Here is a 23,588-nt window from a genome sequence, read left to right as displayed (position 1 = left end):
GTAGCCCCTTTCAGGTACTGGAAGGTTGCTGTAAGATCTCAGAGCCTTCAGTCACGGGGTGCGTTGTGCCTTGGCTGGAGGGGACACAGGGCTGCCACCTCACCCCTGCTGCTTTGTCCCTGCAGGCCTGGAAAATGCACAGAAAGACAGCAGCCCCATGGTCCGCCACCTGGCGATTCAGATGGCACTCATCCTCAGAGAAAGAAAGTCAAAGCTGAGTTTTAGCCTACGATAGCTGAGATGACTGCTGCCAAACACATGGGTGAGCTGGTTCTCGGCGACGCAGCACTCCCCTCCCTGGAAGCTGCTGAAGACGGCTACAGCTTTGTTGAGTCGCGGGGTAGAAGGGAGCGAGATGGAGGGCTGGCGGCCGCTCCACATCAAGCAGCCACATCAAAGTCCACGTGCGCATCAAAGACGAGTTGCGGAAGATGACCTAGCCATTATGGGCCTGCCAATCGCCTACCTGTCGGGAAACTTCTTCCTAATGTTCAGCCTGAACCTCCCCTGGTGGAGCTTGAGGCCATTCCCTCTCGTCCTGTCCCTTGGGAGAAGAGGCCAGCTCCCTCCTCTCCACAACCTCCTTTCAGGGAGTTGGAGAGAGCAATGAGGTCTCCCCTCAGCCTCCTCTTCAGGCTAAACACCCCCAGCTCTCTCAGCCGTTCCTCATAAGGCCTGTTCTCCAGCCCCTTCCCCAGCTTTGTTGCTCTTCTCTGGACTTGCTCCAGAGCCTCAACATCTTTCTTGCGGTTAATATTTCTTCTTATCATTAATAAATTTATAGAAAGATTTTTTGTTATCTTTCACAGACTTTGCAATCTAACTTCTAGTTGGGCCTTAGCCCTCCTGATTTTTTCCCTGCACAATCTCACTTCCCTCCTGTAGTCCACCCAAGACGCCTGCCCCTTCTTCCAAAGCTCATAAACATTTCTCTTCTTTTTGATATCTCGCAAAATCTCCCTGCTCAACCAGGCTGTTTTTTTCCCCTGCTGGCTCTTTTTCCGGAACATAGGGATGGCTTTCTCCTGAGCTGGTAGGATTTCCTTCTTGAAGAGCTCCCAGCCCTCAAGGGCTCCCTTGCCCTTAAGGACTTGTCTCCCATGAGACTTTGCCAACCAGCCTTCTGAAGAGTCCAAAGTCTGCCCGCTGGAAGTTCAATGCGACTGTCCTGTTAACCACCCTCTTCACTTCACCTAGAACAGAAAACCCTATCATCTCGTGATCGCTTTGTCCCAGGCGTCCTCCTACCGCCACATCCCCCACAAGGCCTTCTCTGTTCACAAACAGCAAGTCCAGGAGGGCACCTTCCCTTGCCGGTTTGCTCACCAGTTGTGCGAGGAAGTACTTGGATGACTTATGGATGTGGAAACCATGAGTTTTGAGCATTGGAAATAGCTTGATGTATGACCCTGGAGTTTTTGAGATCCCTATGCGTTGGTGGAGGTTGTACCAACAGGGAGGCCAAAGCAACCCACCGCGTCTCTTAGCAGCGGTGCCACTGGCTAAAGGTAAAGAAGAGCTGGGCCAACTGATCCCCTAGATGTCATCGCTCCAGAAGGGACTGTAAGAGAATAAGAGGAGTGAGTCGTAATTGGAGCTCCCTCTCAGCTGGTCTGAGACCTTCACTGACATCAACGTAACTTCTTGGATCCAATCCCTCCGAGCACTGGAGCATCTGCAAAAAATTGACCTGCACCAGCCTTGTGGAAATATCTGAAACGACTCTATTGCTGAGCTCTGGACAGGTCTTACAGTCCATCAAAAACCTTTATAGAATGATAATATTGGTCTAGACTTAAACTTGTACTCTTGACTTAGAATTGTAACATTATAGGTAATAAAGAAAATGTTTAATTGAAGTTCTGAGCCCTATTCTGTCTCCCTTTTGTGTGACACTCAGCCACCAGCAAAGCCTCTGCTCATAGAATCATGGAATGCTTTGGGTTGGAAGGGATAAGATCCTGCAGTTCCAACCCCCCTGCCACGGGCAGGGACACCTCCCACTGGATCAGGGGCTCCAAGCCCCATCCAGCCTGGCCCTGAACCCCTCCAGGCATGGGGCAGCCATGAGGCAGCCATGACTCCCCTGCGCCTTCCCGCCCTCACAGGGAGGAAGGGCCCCCAGCAACAGGGGGAGGGGGCGGGGCCTGAGCGTCCGCAGCCAATAGCTGCGGGAGGGGGCGGGGCCTGAACGTCCGCAGCCAATAGGAACATTAGGGGGCGGGCTCCGGGTGGCCGCAGCCAATAGGAACGGGGAGGCGCGTCCTGCCTGCCCGGAAGCAGCCGGCGGGTGGGTGTGGCCTGACATATACAAGCCAATAGAAATTAAAGTGGGCGGGATATATCCTCCCACAGCCAATAGGAATCGGAGGAGGCGCGGTCTGTCCGCCCGCAGCCAATAGAATCGCTCGGGGGGCGGGGCCGGCGGGGCCGCGGGCGGCGGGGCGGCTCCACGTGCGGGCAGCATGGCGGCGGCGGCGGCGGCTGCGGGGAGGGGAGGCCGGAGGGCCAAGGCCCCTCGGGGTGCGGCGGGGCGGCGGCGGCGGCCGGTGAGGAGCCTCCTCTGGCCGGTTCCCGTTCCCCGTCTCTGCTGCCCCGTCCCCTCCCGTTGATCGTCCCGTCCCGCAGGTCCCGGGCGCCGAGGGGAGGCCGCGGGCGGCAGCCGGCCGGGTGGTCGACGAAGAGGTGTCCAGCGAGTCTGAGACGGAGAGGTGAGGGCTGAGCTGGGGGGCCGGGGGGGATGCCGGTGGTTGGGGGGGGGCTGGTGGACGTACCGATACCGGGAGAGGGGCTGGTGGTTGTGGGGGGGCTGGTGGAGGTACTGGTGACTCGGCTGCTGGATGAGGGAAAGGCAGTGGATGGATCTTCCAGGACTTCAGTAAAGCCTTTGACACAGTTTCTCACAGCGTTCTGCTTCAGAAACTGTCACCTCTGGCCTGGCCAGGCGCACACTCTCCTGGGTGGAAAACTGGTTGGCTGGAGGGCCCAGAGAGTGGTGGGAGATGGAGTTAACTCCAGCTGGAGGCCAGTGACAAGTGGGGTTCCCCAGGGCTCAGTGCTGGGTCCAGCCCTGTTCAATGTCTTTATCAATGACCTGGATGAAGGCATCGAGTGCACCCTTAGTAGGTTTGCAGACAATGCTAAGCTGGGTGGAAGTGTCGATCTGCTGGAGGGTCGGGAGGCTCCAAAGGGATCTGAACAGGCTGGACCGCTGGGCTGAGACCAATGGGATGAGGTTTAACAAGGCCAAATGCCGGGTCCTGCACTTGGGGCACAACAACCCTGAGCAGCTACAGACTAGGAGAAGTCTGGCTGGAAACTGCCTGGAGGAGAGGGACCTGGGGGTGTTGGTTGACAGCGACTGAATATGAGCCAGCAGTGGCCCAGGTGGCCAAGAAGGCCAATGGCATCTTGGCTTGGATCAGAAACGGTGTGAGCAGCAGGTCCAGGGAGGTTCTTCTCCCTCTGTACTCGGTACTGGGGAGACCGCTCCTCAAATCCTGTGTTCAGTTCTGGGCCCCTCACCACAAAAAGGATGTTGAGGCTCTGGAGCGAGTCCAGAGGAGAGCAAGGAAGCTGGAGAACAAGAGGAGCAGCTGAGAGAGCTGGGGGGGTTTAGCCTGCAGAAGAGGAGGCTGAGGGGAGACCTCATTGCTCTCTCCAACTCCCTGAAAGGAGGTTGCGGAGAGGAGGGAGCTGGGCTCTTCTCCCAAGGGACAGGATGAGAGGGAATGGCCTCAAGTTCCGCCAGGGGAGGTTTAGGCTGGACATTAGGAAGAAGGTTTTCCACAGAAAGGGTCATTGGTCCCTGGCAGAGGCTGCCCAGGGAGGGGGTTGAGTCCCCTTCCCTGGAGGGGTTTAAGGACCGGGTGGACGAGGTGCTGAGGGACATGGGTTAGTGATTGATGGGAATGGTTGGACTCGATGATCCGGTGGGTCTTTTCCAACCTGGTGATTCTCTGATTGGTGGGGATGCTGGTGCTGGTGGACGTGCCGGTACCGGTAAGGCTGCCGGTATTTGTGGGGTGTTGGTGGAGGAACCAATGGGGATGCTGATGCTCATATACGTCCCCACAGCCCAGCGTTGGGGCGGCGGCGGCGAGAGGCGGCAGAGGAGGAGGAGGTGGACGAGACACCGCAGGAGAAGAAGCTGCGCCTGGCCAAGAAGTACCTGGAGGAGCTCCGGCAGTACGGTGAGTCCCGGTGAGCCCCGGTGGGGCGGCACGAGCGCCGAGCCCAGCCCTCACAGCCTGCGTCTGCCACAGAGGAGGAGCGGGCGGCAGATGAGGAAGAGGAGGAGACCCAGCTGGTGGATCTCATCGGCGACCGGCTGAAGGAGGATGTGGTGAGCAGGGAGACGGGTCCGTCCCCGTGGTCCCGGTGGTGGCAGCCGGCTGTGCCCCGATCCCGTGGGTTCAGTGCCGGGGCTTCCTCTGCTGAACCTCCTGCTTCTTCCCCAGCTCGAGCAGAAGGGCCGGCTGCAGCGCCTCGTCGCCAAAGACGTAAGTGCCTAGCGCAGGGCGTGCGTGATTATAAGTGCAGACCTTGCGGGACACTTGGGGGACACTTGGACATGGCCACAGCCAGCACGTGTCAGCGGTGGGACCAGGGAGCTGGCTGCTGGTGCCCTGGAGAAGGGACAGTGCAGTGCTCCGCTGCTCCCATTCCTGGGGAAGCAACCGCGGCGTCCCGGGTCACATCCTGCTCTCCCCGCAGGTGCAGCCTCCGGATCCAGCCAGCATCCGAGTGCTGCGGGGCCACCAGCTGCCTGTCACCTGCCTGGTCATCTCTCCGGATGACAAGTTCATCTTTTCTGCTTCCAAGGACGGCTCCCTCATCAAATGCAAGTGTTCCCTTCGAGCTGCAGCTGCCTGTTTCCCCAGCCTGAACGCTGCGGGGATCCCGCAGAAGGACCAGGGGTGCCCACCGAGGTGGCTCGGTCCAAGGATGTGCACGTGCATCCTTTTGGGCTCCGTGGGAGGCTCGTTGGTGTTTTCCGGAGTGGTGGGAGTCTCCCAGGGGGGTGACAGCGATGCCTTTTCTTCAGGGGAGGTGGAGAGTGGGAAGAGGCTGTGTGTGGTGCCCGGAGGGAAGAAGGGCACCGAGGAGCGGCACTTGGGGCACGCATCCCACGTCCTGTGCATGGCCATCTCGTCGGACGGCAAGTACCTGGTACGGGAGAGGGGACCGACACTGCTGCGTGGGGCAGAGGGGGGGTGGTGGGGAGCATATCTCACTCCCAGGTGTATTTTGCTGGGTTACAGCAGCCTCTGCTGGAGTCAAGAATGGATCCCTGTGACCCCAAAAGCTCATGGAGTAGGAGCAGAGGTTGGGGTGGGCCTTGGGACCTTGAGGGACAGGTCTCAGGTGTCCTCTGTGTTCTGCCAGGCTACGGGAGACAGGAACAAGCTGATCATGATCTGGGACGCAGCCACCTGCAAGCGGCTGCACATCTTCACTGGGCACCGCGACGCTGTCTCGGTGAGTTGGGGACATCAGCCACGACGCCTGCAGGGCCAGGCAGCACCGAGCTCCCCGGTGCCCCTCGCTGTTGTCCCCGTGTCCATCCTACTGTCTGTCTGCAGGGTCTGTCCTTCCGGAAGGGCACGCACCAGCTGTACAGTGCCTCCCACGACCGCAGTGTCAAGGTCTGGAACGTGGCAGAGAACGCGTACATGGAGACCATGTAAGACCTGAGGGAGAGGACCCCCTTGCCCAGTGACCCTCCCTTGGGGAAGGAAACGTCCCCACCACAGCTCTTGGTTGTCTCCTCCTCCAGGTTCGGGCACCAGGACGTCATCACGGGGCTGGACAGCCTGAGCCGGGACTGCTGCGTGACGGCGGGGGGACGGGACGGCACCGTGCGGCTCTGGAAGATCCCTGAGGAATCACAGCTCGTGTTTTGTGGGCACCAGTAGGTCTGGGCTGGGAGAGGAAGCTGCAGGCAGTGGGAGTGCCGAGCGTCACCGAGAGCCTCTCAGGGGCTGCTGATGCCTCAGCGAGCCCTTGTCTATTTGCAGGGGCTCCATTGACTGCATCCAGCTCATCAACGAGGAGCACATGGTGTCGGGGGCCGATGATGGGTAGGCACGGGGCGGTGCTGGGGGTGGGCAGACGCTGCCTGCGGGGCCCCCTCACCCCTCCTGTCCCCGGCAGGTCCGTAGCCCTGTGGGGGCTGACGAAGAAGAAGCCCCTGGCGCTGGCCCGGCAGGCGCACGGCATGCGGGATGCCCAGGGCCTGCAGGAGCCGTACTGGATCTCGGCTGTGGCCGCCCTGCGCAACAGCGACCTCCTGGCTACAGGTGTGAGGCCAGTCGCTTTGGGTTTTCGGGGTAACAGGGTGGGGGCTCCTGCTCTGTTCGTTGGTTTGGGGTGCACGGCAGTCTCCTCTCTCTGCCCCAGGTTCTCACAGTGCCAGCGTGAAGCTGTGGAAGTGTGGTGAGGGATTTCGGAAGCTGGAGCCCCTCGGGGACATCCCCTTGGTATGGACAGGGAGGTTAGGGATGCTGGAACCGGCCTGGGAGGGTCTCAGCAGGGTCTCAGGGTCTCAGCTCCTCACCTGCCTTATCCCCCTCCAGGTGGGTTTTGTCAACAGCCTCAAGTTCTCAGCAACCGGTGATTTCCTGGTGGCCGGCGTTGGGCAGGAGCACCGGTACCGTCCCCAGTCCCCAGCCCCGGGGCGCAGCCCCCGCTCCTCCAGGGCTCGGTGGAGGGTGACCCCCATCTCTCTCATCTGCAGGCTTGGACGGTGGTGGAGGCTCAAGGAAGCCAAAAACAGCGTCTGCATCATCCCCCTGAAGCGGAAGGCAGCAGGCCCCAGCCCCGAAGCCCCCGACACCTCCTAAACCCCTGGCCCCGGAGCTGCAACCCTGGGTGAAGCCACCCCCCTAGGGCTGGCAGGACATCAGGGGGTGTCGTGTGGTCCCCTGCTGCCCCCCATATACTGTTGTGACTCTGCCCTCTGCGAGGGTGTGTCCCCTTCCTTCTGGAAGAGTCCCTTTTTTTTTTTTTTTTAAATAAAAAAACCCACTTTATTTGCATAAATTAAAAAAAAATCACACTCTCTTGCTCACAGAAAAAGATCTACTCTTCCAGACTTGGTTGGGCTCAAATCCCTGGATCCTGGCACTCGTCCTTAGCCCCTGGGTTCTGAGGGGGCCGCAGGCGCTCGCTCCTGCCCCTGCTCCATCTCCCAGCTCGGGGCGAGCAGCTACGCGCCGCGACGGGAGGGAGGCCCAGCCCAGCAGCTTTCCCGGGGCCAAAAATGAGGAGGAAAAGGTGAAACTATGCAAGAAGCTTGGGGAAAGTGGGGTGGCGACAGGGTGAGGGCATCGTGTGCGGGGAACGGAAGGTGCAGCGCGGCTCGGAAGCAAAGCAGGACTCGGTGTGGCTCGGCAAGAGGAGTTGGGTTGGTGCGAGGGCCAGGGGACTCGCACCTCAGCCGGTGCAGGGTCTGGGGAACACACCCCAGGGCTCGGTTCAAGGGGCTGCGCACCTCGGTTTGGTGTGAGGGAAAGGGGGACTTGGACCATGGGCCAGGGGGATGTGGAGCGGGGCTCAGTGCAGGGCCTGGGGGAGCGGGGACAAGGGCTCAGTGCAGGTGACACAGGGGACGTGCACCACAGTTCAGTGCAAGAGAGAAAGGGGCCATGCACCGTGGCTCAGTGCGGGTGGTGGGGTGAGGAGGTCGTGCACCATGGCTTGGTCTGAGGGATGGAGGGGGATGTTCACCATGGCTCAGTTCAAGGGGTTGGGGATGTTCACCATGGTTCAGTTCAAGGGGTTGGAGATGTTCACCATGGCTGAGTTCAAGGGGCTGGGGATGTTCACCACGGCTCAGTTCAAGCGGTTGGGGATGTTCACCACGGCTCAGTTCAAGGGGTTGGGGATGTTCACCACGGCTCAGTTCAAGGGGTTGGGGATGTTCACCATGGTTCAGTTCAAGGGGTTGGGGATGTTCACCATGGCTCAGTTCAGTTCAAGGGGTTGGGGATGTTCACCACGGCTCAGTTCAAGGGGTTGGGGATGTTCACCATGGCTCAGTGCAAGGCATGGAGAGGGACGTTCACCATAGCTCATTGTAGGGACAGGGTCTCATGCACCAGGACTCAGTGCAGGGGACAGGGGGCTTGTCACCTGGCCCAGGGTAAGGGCAGGGGGACACGTACTGTGACCCAGCGCGTGGGACGCGTGGCTTGTGCTGGGGCAGGGGCTGAGCCTTCCCGCTGCCCTCGGCCCCGCGCGGGCTGTGCTGCTCTCCCCGGGCAGGGAGCTGGGGCGCGGTGCGGCCGCGGGCAGGAGCAGCGGCACCATGGCCTGGGCCCCGTGTCCTTCACAAGGACGACGTCGTGGAGTCCACCACCTCGCGGCCGTTGCACACCGTGGGCACGTACTGCGAGGCTGAGCCTGGCCGGGAAGGCAGGAGTCAGGGGCAGGTTGGGGTCCGGCCGCAGCACCCCAGCGCATCGCACGGCGGTAGGGGATGGGTGCTCGGGGAGCTGCATCCCGCAGGGCTGGGGTGGGGGTATCAGGGGGGGCTGTGGTCCCCCTGCCGCAACGACGGACCCCTGTGCTGCAGCCTTGGGGCTCGGAGACACGGGAGATGGGGGAGACAAGGGATGGGATCAGGGATGAACTGTGGGGGACGATGCATCCACCATCCCTGCTAAGGCTGGAGAACAAGAGGAGCGGCTGGGAGAGCTGGGGGTGTTTAGCCTGGAGAAGAGGAGGCTGAGGGGAGACCTCATTGCTCTCTCCAACTCCCTGAAAGGAGGTTGTGGAGAGGAGGGAGCTGGGCTCTTCTCCCAAGGGACAGGGGACAGGACGAGAGGGAATGGCCTCAAGCTCCACCAGGGGAGGTTCAGACTCGACATCAGGAAATAATTTTTCACGGAAAGGGTCATTGGTCCCTGGCAGAGGCTGCCCAGGGAGGGGGTTGAGTCCCCTTCCCTGGAGGGGTTTAAGGGACGGGTGGATGAGGTGCTGAGGGACATGGGTTAGTGATTGATGGGAATGGTTGGACTCGATGATCTGGTTGGTCTCTTCCAACCTGGTGATTCTATGATTCTAATTCCAGCTGTGCCCTCCCCTGTACCCCATTTCCCCCCAGGGGCCCGTGCTGGGGTGCCCCCCACCCTGCCCCCCTGCACTCACCGTGGGACTGGCTGGAGCCAGCGGCCGCCACGCTGAACCGAGCGGTGCCCACGCGGTGGCTGGCCACGTTCTTCTGAGGCTGGAAGAGGATGATGTGGAGCTTGGGAGTGAAGAGGCAGCCAAGGACCACGGTGCCGCTGAGGCTCACTGAGATGCACATGGTGGTGGTCTGGACCTGGAGAGAGGGGCGGGCGTCAGGAGCTCCTGCCAGCAGCCCTCGGCCCCGAGCGGAGAGGGATGTGGCACTAGGCAGACCCCACCAGGCTGAGGCTACTGCCTGCATCCCACTGCAGCTCCCTCTGTCAGGGAGCTGGAGACCCATGGGAAGAGGCTGGACGCTGCCCTGATGGGGACTCACTGCACCCCTGAGGGACATGGTTTAGTGATTGATGGGAATGGCTGGACTCGATGATCCGGTGGGTCTTTTCCAACCTGGTGATTCTATTTCTATGATTCTGTGACTCTGCTGGCCCTGGAGCTGGCCTCGTGTTGCAAGGCTTGAAGGACGGCACTCGCTGCTCTGCAGCCAGGTCAGGGGAGCTCTCTGGAGGTTCAGCACCATTTCTCACCCCAACTGGTCTGCCAAGGAGGGAGGTCATCTCCCCAGGACTCACCGCTCCCTCAAGCAGAGCCTCTCAGCCACACTTCACCCCTTTTTACAAAGGCAGGTGGTGACAGGACTAGAGGGAGTGGCTTTAAATTGGAAGGGGGAAGGTCTAGATTAGATATTAGGAGGAAATTCTTCACGATGAGGGTGGGGAGGCCCTGGAACAGGTTGTCCAGGGAAGCCATGGTTGCCCCATCCCTGGAGGTGTTCAAGGCCAGGTTGGATGGGGCTTGGAGCAACCCAGTCCAGTGGGAGGTGTCCCTGCTTATGGCATGGGGGTTGGAACTGGATGATCTTTAAGGTCCCTTCCAACCCAAACCATTCTGTAATTCACTTCATCCTGAGTTCCCTAGTGCAGAGGTGACCGTCACCGGGTCTGTGGCCTAAGAACTTTCCCCAGGGCCAGGCACCTCCTAGCCACGAACCCCACGGGGCCCCAGCTGCCAGGACCACTCGGATCAGGCCCTGTTAGAGCCCCCCAGAACTCTGGCTCTTACTCGGTAGTCACTGGAGGTGACATAGAAGATGGGCAGGAAGGCCAGCCAGATGATGCAGGTCGTGTACATGGTGAACCCGATGAACTTGGCCTCATTGAAGTTTTCGGGGCATTTCCGCGTCTTGAAGGCGTAGACTGTGCAGAGGACGATCAAGAGGACATTGTAGGTGAGGGAAATGAGCATGTTGGAGTCGCGGTTGTTGCACTTGAGGGTGACAATATACCTCTTGTCAGGTTCTGTCTCCTTGCCCGTGCCGGGGGTCTCCACCAGCAGCCAGATGAGGACGATGATCAGCTGGCAGGAGATGAGGGCCATGCAGATGACCACCTGCGATGTGGGGCTTATGAAGCGGGGGCGCTGGACCCCCTCCTTCACCCCGCTGAAGATCCTGGCGATGCGATTTGTCTTGGTCAAGAGGGCTGAATAGCAGACGGCGAAGGACGTGCCCAGCCCCAGCCGCCGCAGCGTGCACACCTCCGTGGAGGGCTTCGCGATGAAGATGAAGGTCATGCTGTAGCACATAAGGACCCCGGTCAGGAGGATGTAGCAGAGCTCCCGGCCAGAGGCCTTCACAATGGGGGTGTCGTTGTTCTTCATGAATACTCCGAAAACGAAGAGGGTGGAGATAAAACCCAAGCAAGAGATAGTGACGGGACCGATGGCCCAGACGTCCTTCCAGCGGATGTACTCTTGGGGCAACTCGTAACAGCCATTCAGGGTCTCGTTGGGCCAGTAACCGAGACCACAGTCCATGCAGGTGAACTCGTCCAGCAAGTACTCGTAGGGCTGGCAGGGGATGCAGATCCAGCAGCAAATGTCTCCGGGCTGCATGCTCTTTATCTCGTTCTTCTTGCAGGGGTCGCTGCACTGGGACACCGGGATGGAGGTCTCAGCCCACGGGATGAGGCTGGTGTTGAGGATGAGCCCCTCAGCCCAGTAGCCCACCTTCTGGTACCGATACCGCCCATCCGTGAAGTGATAGTTGAAGATGTTGTAGCGCCCGATCCCGTCACCGTAGCGGTCAAATCGAACTACGCTCTTGGTGTCTGCTGGCCTGAATGGAGCTGGAGGGAGGAGAAGGGGAGATGGTCACTGCCAGGGGGCAGGAGAATGGTTGCTCGCACCACGGAGGGAGCCTCCATCAACGGTCACACCACACCATGGGCACAGTCCAACCCGTTCCCTGCCTTCACGCTTAACTTGCTGCCTGTCTCCATGCTAGGAGCAGGAAAGCAACGGTGGAGAACTACTGATATGCCTAAGAGTTTGGCAGCCCCAGCCCATGGTTCTCAGTGACGCCTGGGTAACCAGGCTCAGCCCAAGTCATGGAGGACATGCTTCTAAGTCACCCTAAACCACATCAGTTCCTGATCAAGGGTCTCTCTGAAATGTGACTAGATCATGGTGTTTGCAAATGTGGTCTCTGAGGACCCATGTTCCTCATGGGAACAGTCCCACTCAGCTCTACGAGGATGGAGTTGGTCACCAGCTCCTCCGTGCTGGGGACGGGCAGCCTGAATTGCTGCCCAAGGGTGGTGATGGTCTGTTGGCCTCCTAGGTCAACCACAGCTCATAGCACGGGGGTCCTCGGGTGTGGGTAGGCAGGAGGAACTGGAGGGCTAAATGTAGGTGTCTTGCCTCCTCCCTGCCCCTCTGCACCCATCCCTTTCCTCTTAGGCAGCCAAACCCCATCTCCACCTCTGGACTCACCATCAAAATTAACATTGAGTATAAAGTCCTTGTAGAACCTCTTGCCATTGACGGGCTTCATGGCATCGCAGAGCTTGGTGGAGTTGGGGCACAGAGCCTGGTGCATGTTGTGGAGAGAGTGAGCCATGGCGTAGACCGCATTGATCACGAACGTGATCTTGGACTCCGGCTCAAACTTCCCCGTCTTGAGGGAGTACCAGCCACAGTCCTGCGTGTGGAAGCTGCACTTGAACTTCTGCTCCCAAAACTCCCGAAACCAGGGATTTCGGCTGTTATTGTAGGGGTGGAGGTTACGGAAGTAGGAAATAAACTCCTTAATGGGGTAGGCTGCCAGCTCGATGGTGATCGCTCCCTCTGCCACCGCTTCGCTCCCGGCCACCACGCTCTCCAGGGCTCCCCACCCATCGCTGGCCACCCACGTGAAGGACACGTTGGCTCTCTGGGCAGCCGCCAGCAGCTCCCGGGCATCTTCGCTTCTGGTGAACAGCACAACCACCCTGGCGTTGGGCTTCTGCAGGAGAGCCCGGACCACCCCATCGTAGGTCTTCTTGTTCATGGAGCGCCCCACCTTCTCCGAGGTGGCGATGCAGATGTTGCGCATGCGGGCTTCTTGCTCGAAGGCCTCGATCCCCGTCTCCCCGTAGTCGCCCTCCGAGGCCACGGTGGAGACGTAGGTCCAGTTGAAAAAGCGGAGGATCTCTGCCATGGCTTTGGCCTGGTAGAAGTCCGGTGGGACAGTGCGAGCAAAGTAGTCGTAGCGGGACTTGTCACTGAGCTTGGCGCTGGTGGAAGCGTAGCTGATCTGCGGGATCTGGAAGAGCCGCAGCAGATTGGCCACCTGCGAGGAGGAGGAGAGGCGAGTGCCTGAACGGGTGTCCCAGCAAGAGGTCCTCTGCCCAACACCAGCTGGTTTGTGGTGGGGCACAGACGCTTCCGAGCACAACCACGGGATGGATGAGCAACCCTACAAGTGGATGGATGGGTGGATGGATGGATGGATGGATGGATGGATGGATGGATGGATGGATGGATGGATACATTGAGGGTGAAGATAACCACAGATGGATGGGTCAGTAGGTGATTGGATGGATGGATGGATGGATGGATGGATGGATGGATGGATGGATGGATGGATGGATGGATACATTGAGGATGAAGATAAGCACAGATGGATGGGTCAGTAGGTGATTGGATGGATGGATGGATGGATGGATGGATGGATGGATGGATGGATGGATGGATACATTGAGGGTGAAGATAACCACAGATGGATGGGTCAGTAGGTGATTGGATGGATGGATGGATGGATGGATGGATGGATGGACAGCAGAGCCACATTGTTGCCCGAGCCCTCAGATGTGCTCATTTATATTATTTCTTTCCAATATTTCACGTGCTTCGCTCTGAAATTCAGGGCTGGGGGGCAGGGAAATGGCTTTGTGGCACAAATTCCCCTGTGGGCGACCTGCGGATGATGTTCGTGGGCAAGGAGAAAGCTGGGGTGCCTGGCAGCCCCACAGCGTGGGAAGAAAAGGCTTTTGGGGGGGCAGGAGCCGTGGCAGAGCCCCCTGCCCAGCCCAGGCTGCAGACCTGGGCCTGGGGAGCAGCTCCTGTGTAACCTTCTTCAGGAGCCCCTGTGGGACGGGCACCTTCCAGCCGCTCTGCAGAAGCCTTCGTTAGCTTCAAAGGGGGAAAAAAAGCCCCACTAATGAGGCTGCTAAAGACGCGGGCGCTCGGAGCAGCGATGGGGGGGCTCGGGCGTGCCAGCGGGGACAGCGAGCCTGCCCGCATCTCGCTGATCCCCAGGGGAAGAGATGCGACTTAATTAACGTGGACAAATGTTCTCATGGACAAAGTCCCGTGATGGCAAGAAGGCCCTTGAGCGCAGCGATGCCGCTGCCTGGCCTCGCCGCACCACGGCAGCTGCCAGCACCGCTCGCACGCCCCAGGCTGCCCACAGCATCTCCTGCCTGCCCCGGCCACAGGGCAGTGTCCCCAGCCGTGGGGACACGCGGAGTCCCCCCCGCAAGGGAAGGGATAAGTGCTTGCAAGAGCTGGACCAGAGCGTCTGCATGAGCTGGACCACGGCGCTACCTCCATCGCCTGCTCCTGGGTTTCTCCAGCCCATGACCAGAGGGATGCAGGGACCTCAGGGTCCAGCAGATGTGGTTTGACATGTCCCAGGGACTCGTTAACCAAGATTTAATGAGCCCACATCCTCAGAGGATGTTCTTCTCCCAGCCACTGGGTCCGCGGAGCTGCAGTTTTGGGGTCTGAGCTGCACCCCACTCAAGGTGACAGCCAGACACGTCCACCAGCTCAGCTCCCGCGGCTTCTGGGGGGCTCCCCATTGCCCTCGAGGAGAACCCAGCCACCACCAGGGCTGCAGCCCCACCGCAGCAGCAACGAGCTGGCTCTCTCAGATGCCACCTCTCACCGCAGAGAGGGGCACAGCGTCACCACGAGGGATGTGACAGCGTCCCTGTGCCGCGCTTGCAGTGCCAGCACTGGACTTCTGCAGGGTTTTGCCACCATTTACACCACCATTTACGCTACCATTTCCACCGATCCCCCAGCCCTGTCTGGCCTGAGGGGTACCTGGATGGAGACGTCGCTGTAGGAGCCCCCGATGACACCGGTGATGGCCGTGGGCACGTCATCGTGGACAGCATAGGAGCCGTCAGGACAGATGTGCTCGGAGCCATCCACCCTGGTGAGGGAGGCGCGGACAAAGTCCAGGGACTGCTCGAGGGCGTAGGTGTCCTTGGAGCAGGTGTCGAGGATGTGGGCGCCCAGCTTCACCCCCGGCAGGATGCTCCTGTCCTTGTTGATCTCATCCAGGGCGAAGAGCATGGCCTCCAAGCGCTGGATGCCCCGGTGCTCGTTGATCTTCCCGCAGTCTTCGCTCCCCGCTCCTTTCTCGTGGACGGGGAAGAGGCCTCCGATCACCAGGTCCCCGTCCGTGCTGATCTCCTTCTTGCCGGCCATGCCGTGCCCGGCAGCCAGGCAGGTGGCCAGGCGCGCCAGCCACAGCCAGGTGGCCAAGGGGATTGCCATGGGGTGCGCCGGCACCGGCCGCGGGACCCGCCGCGCCCCGGGTCACCCGCTGCCACCCGTCAAGGCGAGGGCAGGCGTCCCGCAGGCATCGGGGGGCGCGGGGAGGGCACGGCCCTGCGGCACAGCCCTTGGCACCTGGAAAAGCGAAGAGAGAAGCTGCTGAGAAAGGAAGGCGAGAAAGGAACTGTCCCCAGGGGCAGGGACAGTGGTGGGAAAGGGCATGAGGCTGCCTGTGCCCCACTCCGGGGGTGCCCTTAGGAAGGAGAACCCCACTAAAGGACAGGCTGAGTGGATGTGACATCTCCCAGGGGATCTGCAACCCCCGGGACACCAGCAAGTGACGCAGAGCCCAGGGGACAGGCAGGAGCACAGGGTCTGTCCCCCCGCAGCGCTCCTGGCACGGGAAAGGATGCTCGGAGCTGGCTCCCGCGGCGCCGCTGGGCACAGCAGCCGGCCAGGGGCAGCTCGATGGCCCCTCGACCATCGAGAACGGGGTGGGTGAAGAGCCAGGGAGGGGGTCACCCTGGCACAGAGGTGGCACCTGCGCAGGCAGAGCCAACGCCAGCTCCTAGCCAAGCCCTGACCCAGCAGCAGCACCGGGGGCACCGACGGCTTCCAGCCTCCGCTCAAGGGCGCTGCTCAAGCCCAGAGCTCCCAGCCGGCGCTGGGTTTAATCCCTGTCCCCATCCCGCACCCCCAAACCCTCGTGCCCTGCGGCTGCCCCAGCCCCGGGGCCAGGAGCAGGCTGGCGCGGGCACACGCTGGCATCGCCCTCCCGCAGCGAGGTGGGCTCCGGCGGCCGCCGCGCTTCTCTCAGCCTGTTCTCACCACCGCCCCTTCCTTCCCCGAATACTAAATTCAGAGATTTCAGTAAAAGTAAGAGCCAGGTTTGCTGACTCCCTCTGCAGAAAGCACGGAGGCGCGGGGGAATCAAAGGCTTTTGCAGCAGGCAGGGCTTTTTTTGGCAGGAGATGCAGTCCCCTCAGAGACGGGTTGTCTTCTCCCAAACCACGGGAGAGATTTGTTTCCCATTTGAAGCCGACTGCTGGAATCCCACCGTGTTTTGGGGGCCACGGGAGAACCCCTGGGAGCTCAGAAACCTCCGGCTGCTCCAGCGCGGGAGGCGCTTGGTGTGGCAGCAGCTCCTGGGGCAGAGCTGGGTGCTCGTGGGGGCACACGGGGTGGGAAGGGGATGCTGGAGAGGGTTTTTCCCCTCCTGCAGCTGGTACCAAGGCCTCTGCTGGAGCAGGAGCTGGGGGTGTCTCTGGTGATGCCAGGGCTGGAGCCGGAGGTGGCAGTGGCGCCCGGGGGCTGCGGGGTGGGATGCACGGGGGGTGATGGGTGGGATGCACGGGGCACGACTGGTGGGATGCACGGGACACGATGGGTGGGATGCACGGGACACGATGGGTGGGATGCACAGGGGTGATGGGTGGGATGCACGCAGACCCCCTCCTCTGTGCCCCAAAGCGCCTGTCCGCGGAGTCCTACCTGCCTGCAACAAGCCCCCAGCCACCTTGGGGTGTCTCCTACCTGACCCCCGACTTGAAGGAGTTTGAGAAAGATGATGAAGATTCCCTGCCTTATTCCAAGCGGTGAAAGCTTTTGAGGGACCAAGGGTTTCCTCAAGCAGGAAAGAAGCCACAGGCACGTGGATTATTGATGGAGCCCATCGGCAGCAGGGGTCTGGCAGCACTGGAAGCCCGGGTTCTCGGGGTCTAGCTCTTCTGGGGCAGCTGGCAGGTCCCACCACACGAATGGCACCTTCAGAAAAAGCTCTCCCGAAAGGGCTAGACCATCACCCATCCTGCAGGGAGCCCCGAGGGATGCTGTGAGCAGGGCTGTGGCCGTCCCCGCAGCTGCTCGGCCAGGTTGGCACGGTGCCCGGGGGGAGGAGAGCCCCATGGGAACATCTGGAGAACATCTGGGGAAGCGAGGGACCCAGCAGGGCAGAGCCAACTCCAGCCCGGTGGCCACGGTGTGGCGGGAAGGCTCCTGCTGGCTGCTGGCAGCCTCCTCTCCTGAAAGCATCCGTGAGTAGGATGGGTGAGAAGCTGCCGTTGCTCCTACGTGCCCCAAGCGCTTCCTACACGTCCTTCTCTAGCAGGAGACACGACCCTCTCCAACACCAGCATCCTTACGGGTGGCGTGGAGCGTGCGGGAGAGCAGCAGCGACGGGAGAGCGTGGGGTGAGGGGCCATCGTCACCTCCTGTGGGGTTCCTGGAGGTCCTACCACCCTTGAGTGGAGGTCCTACCACCTTGAGCGGAGGTCCTACCACCCTGAGCGGAGGTCCTACCACCCTGAGCGGAGGTCCTACTACCTTGAGTGGAGGTCCTACCACCTTGAGCAGAGGTCCTACCACCTTGAGCAGAGGTTCTACCACCCTGAGCGGAAGTCCTACCACCCTGAGTGGAGGTCCTACCACCCTGGAGCGGAGGTCCTACCACCCTTGAGCGGAGGTCCTACCACCCTGAGCGGAGGTCCTACCACCTTGAGTGGAGGTCCTACCACCTTGGGCAGAGGTCCTACCACCTTGAGCAGAGGTTCTACCACCCTGAGTGGAAGTCCTACCACCCTGAGTGGAGGTCCTACCACCCTGGAGCGGAGGTCCTACCACCCTTGAGCGGAGGTCCTACCACCCTTGAGCGGAGGTCCTACCACCCTGAGCGGAGGTCCTACCACCTTGAGCGGAGGTCCTACCACCCTGGAGCGGAGGTCCTACCACCTTGAGCGGAGGTTCTACCACCCTGAGTGGAAGTCCTACCACCCTGAGTGGAGGTCTTACCACCCTTGAGTGGGTGTCCTACCACCCCGAGCTCTGCCAGGACCCCCGTACCTCGGTTCTGCCCCCCAGCCTGTGAGCCCTGGTGCCCTGTGTGGGGCCCCATCACCCCCATCCCCCCCAGCCTGGGGGGGACCTTGAGGGGCAGGAGGGTGAGAGAGGAGCCGGCCGTGCCCTGGCCCGTGGGGCGAGAGGGGAGGATGCTGGTGACCCCAGGATGCAGGTGACCCCGGGATGCTGCTGACCCCAGGATTCAGGTGACCCCAGGATGCTGCTGACCCCAGGATGCAGGTGACCCCGGGATGCAGGTGACCCCGGGATGCTGCTGACCCCTGGGCTCACGGGTTTGCTGGATCCGCTCTGAATCCTGCTCCGAGCCAGCTCTGGGGCAAAAAAGCCCCCGGGAAGGGGGGGTTCGGGGGGCTCCGGCATCCCGGCTCCCTGCCCCGGGGAAGCAGCAGCCCCCAAACATCCCGGGGACGGCGGGGGGACCCCCCGGTGCCGGTACAGGCGATGGTGCCCGGTCTCGGCTCCCCTCCCCGCCCAGGGCCGGGTCCCGGTGCCGGGTCCCCCTCCTCTCCCCTCCCGGTGCCGGTTCCCCTCTCGCTCCCGGCTCCCGTTTCTCTCCCTTCCCGGTTCCCCTCCCTCAGTCCGCGGCCGCCCAGCCCCGAGGCTGCGGTGAGGGGCGCGGCCGTGGGGAGGTGTGGGGGTACGGGGGGTGTCTCAGCGCTTTACCTGTGCCGCTCGGTGCCGGTGCAGCCGCTGCCTCTCGGAGCCGCCGCCGCCGCCTCTGAGTCCGGCAGCAGCAGCCCCGCCCCCCGCCCGCCCCGCCGGGAGCCCCGGGACAGGGGGGGGGGACAGGGGGAGAGGGGACAGGCTGGGAGTCACAGAGTCACCAGGTTGGAAGAGACCCACCGGGTCATCGAGTCCAACCATTCCCATCAATCACTAACCCATGTCCCTCAGCACCTCGTCCACCTGTCCCTTAAACCCCTCCAGGGAAGGGGACTCAACCCCCTCCCTGGGCAGCCTCTGCCAGGGACCAATGACCCTTTCTGGGAAAATTTTTTTCCTAATGTCCAGCCTGACCCTCCCCTGGTGGAGCTTGAGGCCATTCCCTCTCGTCCTGTCCCCTGTCCCTTGGGAGAAGAGCCCAGCTCCCTCCTCTCCACAACCTCCTTTCAGGGAGTTGGAGAGAGCAATGAGGTCTCCCCTCAGCCTCCTCTTCTCCAGGCTAAACACCCCCAGCTCTCTCAGCCGCTCCTCTTGTTCTCCAGCCCCTTCCCCAGCTTCCTTGCTCTTCTCTGGACTCGCTCCAGAGCCTCAACATCCTTCTTGTGGTGAGGGGCCCAGAACTGACCCCAGGATTCAAGGAGCGGTCTCACCAGTGCCGAGTGCAGAGGGAGAAGAACCTCCCTGGACCTGCTGGTCACACCGTTTCTGATCCAAGCCAAGATGCCATTGGCCTTCTTGGCCACCTGGGCCACTGCTGGCTCATGGTCAGTCGCTGTCAACCAACACCCCCAGGTCTTTCTCCTCAATTCCCATCACTCACTAAACCATGTCCCTCAGCACCTCATCCAGCCATCCCGTACAGCCCTCCAGGGAAGGCTTGGGCAGAGCCAGGCAGGACACGGCCAGAAAAGCCAGGGGACAGGCAGGGGACAGGCAGGGGACAGCCAGGGAGAACAGGAGACAGGCAGGACATGACAGGAAAAAGTTACAACAGGAAGAAAATTTTCACAGAACGGGTCATTGGTCCCTGGCAGAGGCTGCCCAGGGAGGGGGTTGAGTCCCCTTCCCTGGAGGGGTTTAAGGGACGGGTGGACGAGGTGCTGAGGGACGTGGTTTAGCCCAGTGAGAGGGGTCCCAGCCCCTGCTCCAGCTCCGCAGCCGCGAACTGGTGCCCCTGGGGCTGGTCCCCCTGCCTGGCACAGCCTCAGCCCTGCCTGTCAGCTGCTCCCCAAGCCCTACGGGGACACCCAGGGCCCAGCATCCCCCCACCGCCCCCTCTGCTCCATGCAGCCCCCAGCACCCATCGTCAGCCCAGGCACCAAGCTGGGAAAGGCTTTTGAACCATCCGAAGGCAGAATCAGCGTTCCAGGTCTCCAGCGCTTGCCCAAACCTCTCCTGGAGCCATTCGCGGCGCAGGATCCCGCTGGGCTGTGTCCCATCTGGGCTGTCCTGGAGAGCTCCAGGACTCAGGGACAAGAATGGAACAGGGGATGACGTTGGAACCACAGGGACAAGCAGGAACCAGAGGAGCCTCTGGGGCAGCACCCTGAGTAACCACCTCACCACCCCGTGCCTCAGTTCCCCTGCTGTTGTGCTCACAGGCTACGGGCTAAGGCACTGCAGCAAGCCAGACAAGTTCTGCCCCCCTCCAGCCGTCTTGATTTGTGGGGGAATAACCTACAACTCCATGGGAAGGTTCCCCCTGGTGACCCATGGCACCAGGACCCATCTCACCAGCCCATCTCCCTCCAAGGCCGTTGGTACAGGGCACCAGGGAGAGGAGAGAGCCTGGGCCACGGGGGCAGAGAGCCAGGGAGGGCTGGAGACGTGCCCTGCTCCGTCAAAGGATGGTGGCAACACCAAGGTTCTGCTTCCCCCGCTGCAGACAGGACCCGGCATGAGCCTCGCACGCCTCTCAGCACCACCTGAATCATCCCGGCTCCGCTCCGGTGCTGCTGCCGGCAGGAGGAGGATGGCAAAGCCTCCCTAGACCCCATCTTCGGTTGGGTTACGGGACAAGCGGCGTTAGGATGTGCTGCCTGACTCCAGCCCCCCTGGAGTTTCATCCAGCCATAAATATTTAAGGGGCTTGGCAGTTTTGTAATAACCAGCAACAAAGATAAACACCGGGAAGAGCAATATTTTTCCATGTGGGCTGAAGGAGTTTAATATTTCATCACTCAGAGCACAAAATATTTATGAACAATCTTATGTCAATCACTGGCTGAGGACAAATCATGACCTTTCCAAGCCTGGGAGGACACATCTCCAGCACAGAGGGACAGCCAGGCCTCTCTGGATCCTTGCATCCCCACCCCAAGGTTTTGGGCTGCAGTGCTCGACCTGCTGGAGGTATCGGGGACATCGGAGCAGGGCAGGGGCTGCGCTTTTCAAAGTGAGGTGCAGTGGCATCGCCCCGAGGCACCATGGTGGTGATGTCCGAGCTGTTCCCTCATCCCCAGCTGGGGGACAGGGAACTGGGACCAGCACGGGCAGCCCTCCCTCAAGCACCTATGGCTGGGGGAGCAGGCAGGGTGGCACAGGGCAGGCAGGCTGGTCCCCAGGCCCACCAGCAGCCCAGGGACTGGGCTTTACTGCTTTTACTAGATTGGAAAAGACCCACAGGATGATTAAGTCCAACCATTCCTATCAGCAGGTTCCCAAGAGGAGCGGGGATGCCACCTCCCTCCAGTCCAGCACGGGTGCTGCAACCCTTCCCTGCTCCCCTGGCTGCTTGCAGAAAGCAGGGATGGTCCCCACAGCCCCACAACATTCCCTGAGCAGGAGGTAAATGCGAGCATGGGGGATTCAGAGCCCTTGGGGAGCCCCCTGGCTCAGGCAGCAGCCCCCTGGCAGCCTGGACCCGCGCTGTGCCACCCGGCAGGACGGCGCGATCGGCAGTCAGCGACGCCGGCCACCAGCGAGGAAAAGCATCCACTTTATTACAGACCCCAAAAGCGCCCGTGGCAGTGCCGGGAGGACTAGGTTTACATGGGGTGTTTCCATTTTTCAGCGAGAGGAAGAGGGGAACAAACCCAGCTGACCCCACTCCCAGCTCTTTGGTGCTAGAAAACACGCGGCAGTGCAGCAGAGAGAAGCTGTGGGTGAGAGGGGCACCAGCAGAGGTGAGAGGGGACACCTCTGCCATCCACCACCCCCCCTCAAGACACCTGTGAGGAATTAATAGCGACGCATCTAAAGACACACAAACAGCAAATGCATTTCGCACCTACCCCGCACTGCTGAGCGCTGCAGGAAACCCCCCCTCAGTCTCCCAGCGTCCCCAAAACAGCCAAACACCCTTTGTGCAAAGAGGGAGAGCAGGTCCCGGGGGGGAATCATCAACCGAAATCACTTGGCTGGAGAGGAAGGAGGTGGAAAAGCCGACCAGTTCCCAGTAACTCAGACCCCGTGGGGAGGTGAGGCAGCCAGGTCTCCGCTTCACTCCTCTCCTCTCTCAGCAGCGATGGGCTCCTTGGTCCACTTGTCTGTGACCTCCTGTTTGCCCGTGTAGGCCACATCAGGCAGCAGGGCTGCGGCTCCCTCTCCATCCCCAGTGACCTCCAGGTCCAGCTCCTCAAAGGAGGAGCCGCTGGCTCCGGACTCGCTGTAGCTGTGCTCGCTGCGGTTGTCCACCTCCTCCCGGCCCCGGCTGGCTGGGAAGGGCAGCAGGATGGAGGTGGCCACCGAGGTGTCCCTGCTGTCGGTCGTGGCCTCTATGCTGATGGAGCTCGCCTCACTCATGGTGTCGGCCCCTGGGATGGAGAGAGAAGAGGAGGGAGTGAATGCTGTGGGAAGGAGGGGATGGAGACGGCGAAGGAGATGGGGATGGAAACGGGGTGCTATAGCCAGAAACCTCAGAGACCTCAGACCACAGCGGAGACCAGCTCCTACCTCTTGTGCCTTCAAGAAGTGACCAGGTCACAGAGTTGGACTCTGCAGCTCCTTGAAATCAAGGCATCCCAGCCGTGCCCTGACCACCCACAGTGCCCTGGCCCCACTGCTGCTCTCCGAGCACACGCCAAGGACCTGGCAAGCCCTTCCTTAGGGAAAATGCCAGGCCTGGGAGCCAGGGGACAGCCCTGCTGCTGACGTGGCACCGGGAACAAGGTGAGGAGTGGGATGCTGTGCCGCGAGGGTGACCAGGAGCTGCAGCATTGCATGAGCACCCGAGGAGACGTTGGCACACAGGCACCCAAGGAGATGGTGCCACTGTCAGAAGTAGGTGCAGGTCCAGCTTCATACCAGGGCATACTCTTCAGCATCCCCACAACCCAGTTTCCACTCCTGCTCCCTGCCTGGCCACCATCAACCCTTGGCTCCTCTGCAGATCTCAGCTCTGGTAGCAGCAGAGAGGACTCGGAGTGCATGAGGGGAGCGCTCCCAGCCGGCTCAGCACTGCTCCGCGTCACCCGGCTGCCAATCCTCACTCCCTCGCACAGCCGAGCCCCTCCAGGGGCTGCCCCTGCCTGCCCGGAGGACTCCTAGACCCACGGCCTCCTCCCCACACCCCTGCCTCGTTAGCTCGGTTGACAACACAATTAAGGAGTCAACAACGAGACAAGCGTGTCAGATTGAGACCAGCAGCTCGGTGCTGTTGCCAGAGCAACCAGCTGGGGAAAAAAAAAAAATTGTGTAAAATATTGATCATTGTTAATTATGACATCACAGATTCACATGGTTAATCATGACATCACATGTCGCCAATTATGACATCACAGATCAACATTGTTAATTATGATAGTGACAGCAAACACTGGGTGGGCTCCTCCATCACCACCCTCCCCATTCCACCTTCTTCCCACCCATCTGGCACCGGCAGGGAGCACACACCAGGCTCGGATGCTTCCTGGCACCTCAGCTCCCCCAGGGGCTTCATCCCTGCTGGGTCGGATGCCCTTGCCAAGGATCCTGCCCTGCACCAGGAGGGAAACCAGGAGGAGCCCCACTTGGCTGCAGCACCGGTGGAGGGCCAGGAAGTGGAAAAGAGGGCAGTGACAACTGTGGAGTCACTCTCAAGCAGGAGAGAGCCCTCTCCTCCATGG

At 61.0% G+C, this 23,588-nt stretch overlaps 4 protein-coding genes across 5 annotated transcripts in view; 1 reads left to right on the top strand and 3 right to left on the bottom strand.

The window, feature by feature from the left end:
- GNAI2 (G protein subunit alpha i2) overlaps nt 1–2,483 on the bottom strand; it is a 100,593-nt gene extending 98,110 nt beyond the window's left edge. The window contains exon 1 of the mRNA XM_069865563.1: nt 2,468–2,483. The gene's annotated coding sequence lies outside the window, so the exon portion shown is untranslated. The remainder of the gene's footprint in view (nt 1–2,467) is intronic.
- On the top strand, nt 2,466–7,063 carry RRP9 (ribosomal RNA processing 9, U3 small nucleolar RNA binding protein). The gene is made up of 15 exons (XM_069866236.1): nt 2,466–2,549; nt 2,629–2,711; nt 4,078–4,193; nt 4,266–4,345; nt 4,461–4,502; nt 4,717–4,843; nt 5,048–5,172; nt 5,389–5,481; nt 5,586–5,686; nt 5,780–5,914; nt 6,021–6,083; nt 6,157–6,302; nt 6,403–6,482; nt 6,579–6,652; nt 6,740–7,063. Exons 1-15 carry the CDS (start codon nt 2,466–2,468, stop codon nt 6,843–6,845), a joined length of 1,455 nt encoding a protein of 484 aa, XP_069722337.1. The 3' UTR covers nt 6,846–7,063.
- Nucleotides 7,064–8,205: 1,142 nt separating this feature from the next.
- GRM2 (glutamate metabotropic receptor 2) lies at nt 8,206–15,124 on the bottom strand. Its single transcript, XM_069865421.1, has 5 exons — nt 14,566–15,124; nt 11,968–12,805; nt 10,258–11,321; nt 9,154–9,328; nt 8,206–8,406 (listed from the first exon to the last, which is right to left on the bottom strand). Exons 1-5 carry the CDS (start codon nt 15,022–15,024, stop codon nt 8,333–8,335), a joined length of 2,610 nt encoding a protein of 869 aa, XP_069721522.1. The 5' UTR covers nt 15,025–15,124; the 3' UTR covers nt 8,206–8,332.
- A 5,569-nt stretch (nt 15,125–20,693) lies between these two features.
- The window catches only part of TEX264 (testis expressed 264, ER-phagy receptor), a 41,660-nt gene continuing 38,765 nt past the window's right edge, over nt 20,694–23,588 (bottom strand). Inside the window, exons 6-7 of one of the 2 annotated variants that reach the window (XR_011338176.1) lie at nt 21,407–22,298; nt 20,694–21,372 (exon numbers count right to left, since the gene is read on the bottom strand). Coding sequence is in view for 1 of the 2 variants with exons in the window: in XM_069865565.1 (XP_069721666.1) it covers nt 21,985–22,298 (314 nt within the window). In the remaining variant the exon portion in view is untranslated. Of the gene's footprint in view, nt 22,299–23,588 lie in introns of both variants that reach the window. The other variant, XM_069865565.1, reaches the window with a different exon arrangement.

The sequence above is a fragment of the Phaenicophaeus curvirostris genome, chromosome 11 (assembly GCF_032191515.1).
Source record: "Phaenicophaeus curvirostris isolate KB17595 chromosome 11, BPBGC_Pcur_1.0, whole genome shotgun sequence".
NCBI classification, from domain to species: domain Eukaryota; kingdom Metazoa; phylum Chordata; class Aves; order Cuculiformes; family Cuculidae; genus Phaenicophaeus; species Phaenicophaeus curvirostris.
Note: the sequence above shows the minus strand (reverse complement) of the source record. Positions and strands in the feature narration are given on the sequence as shown.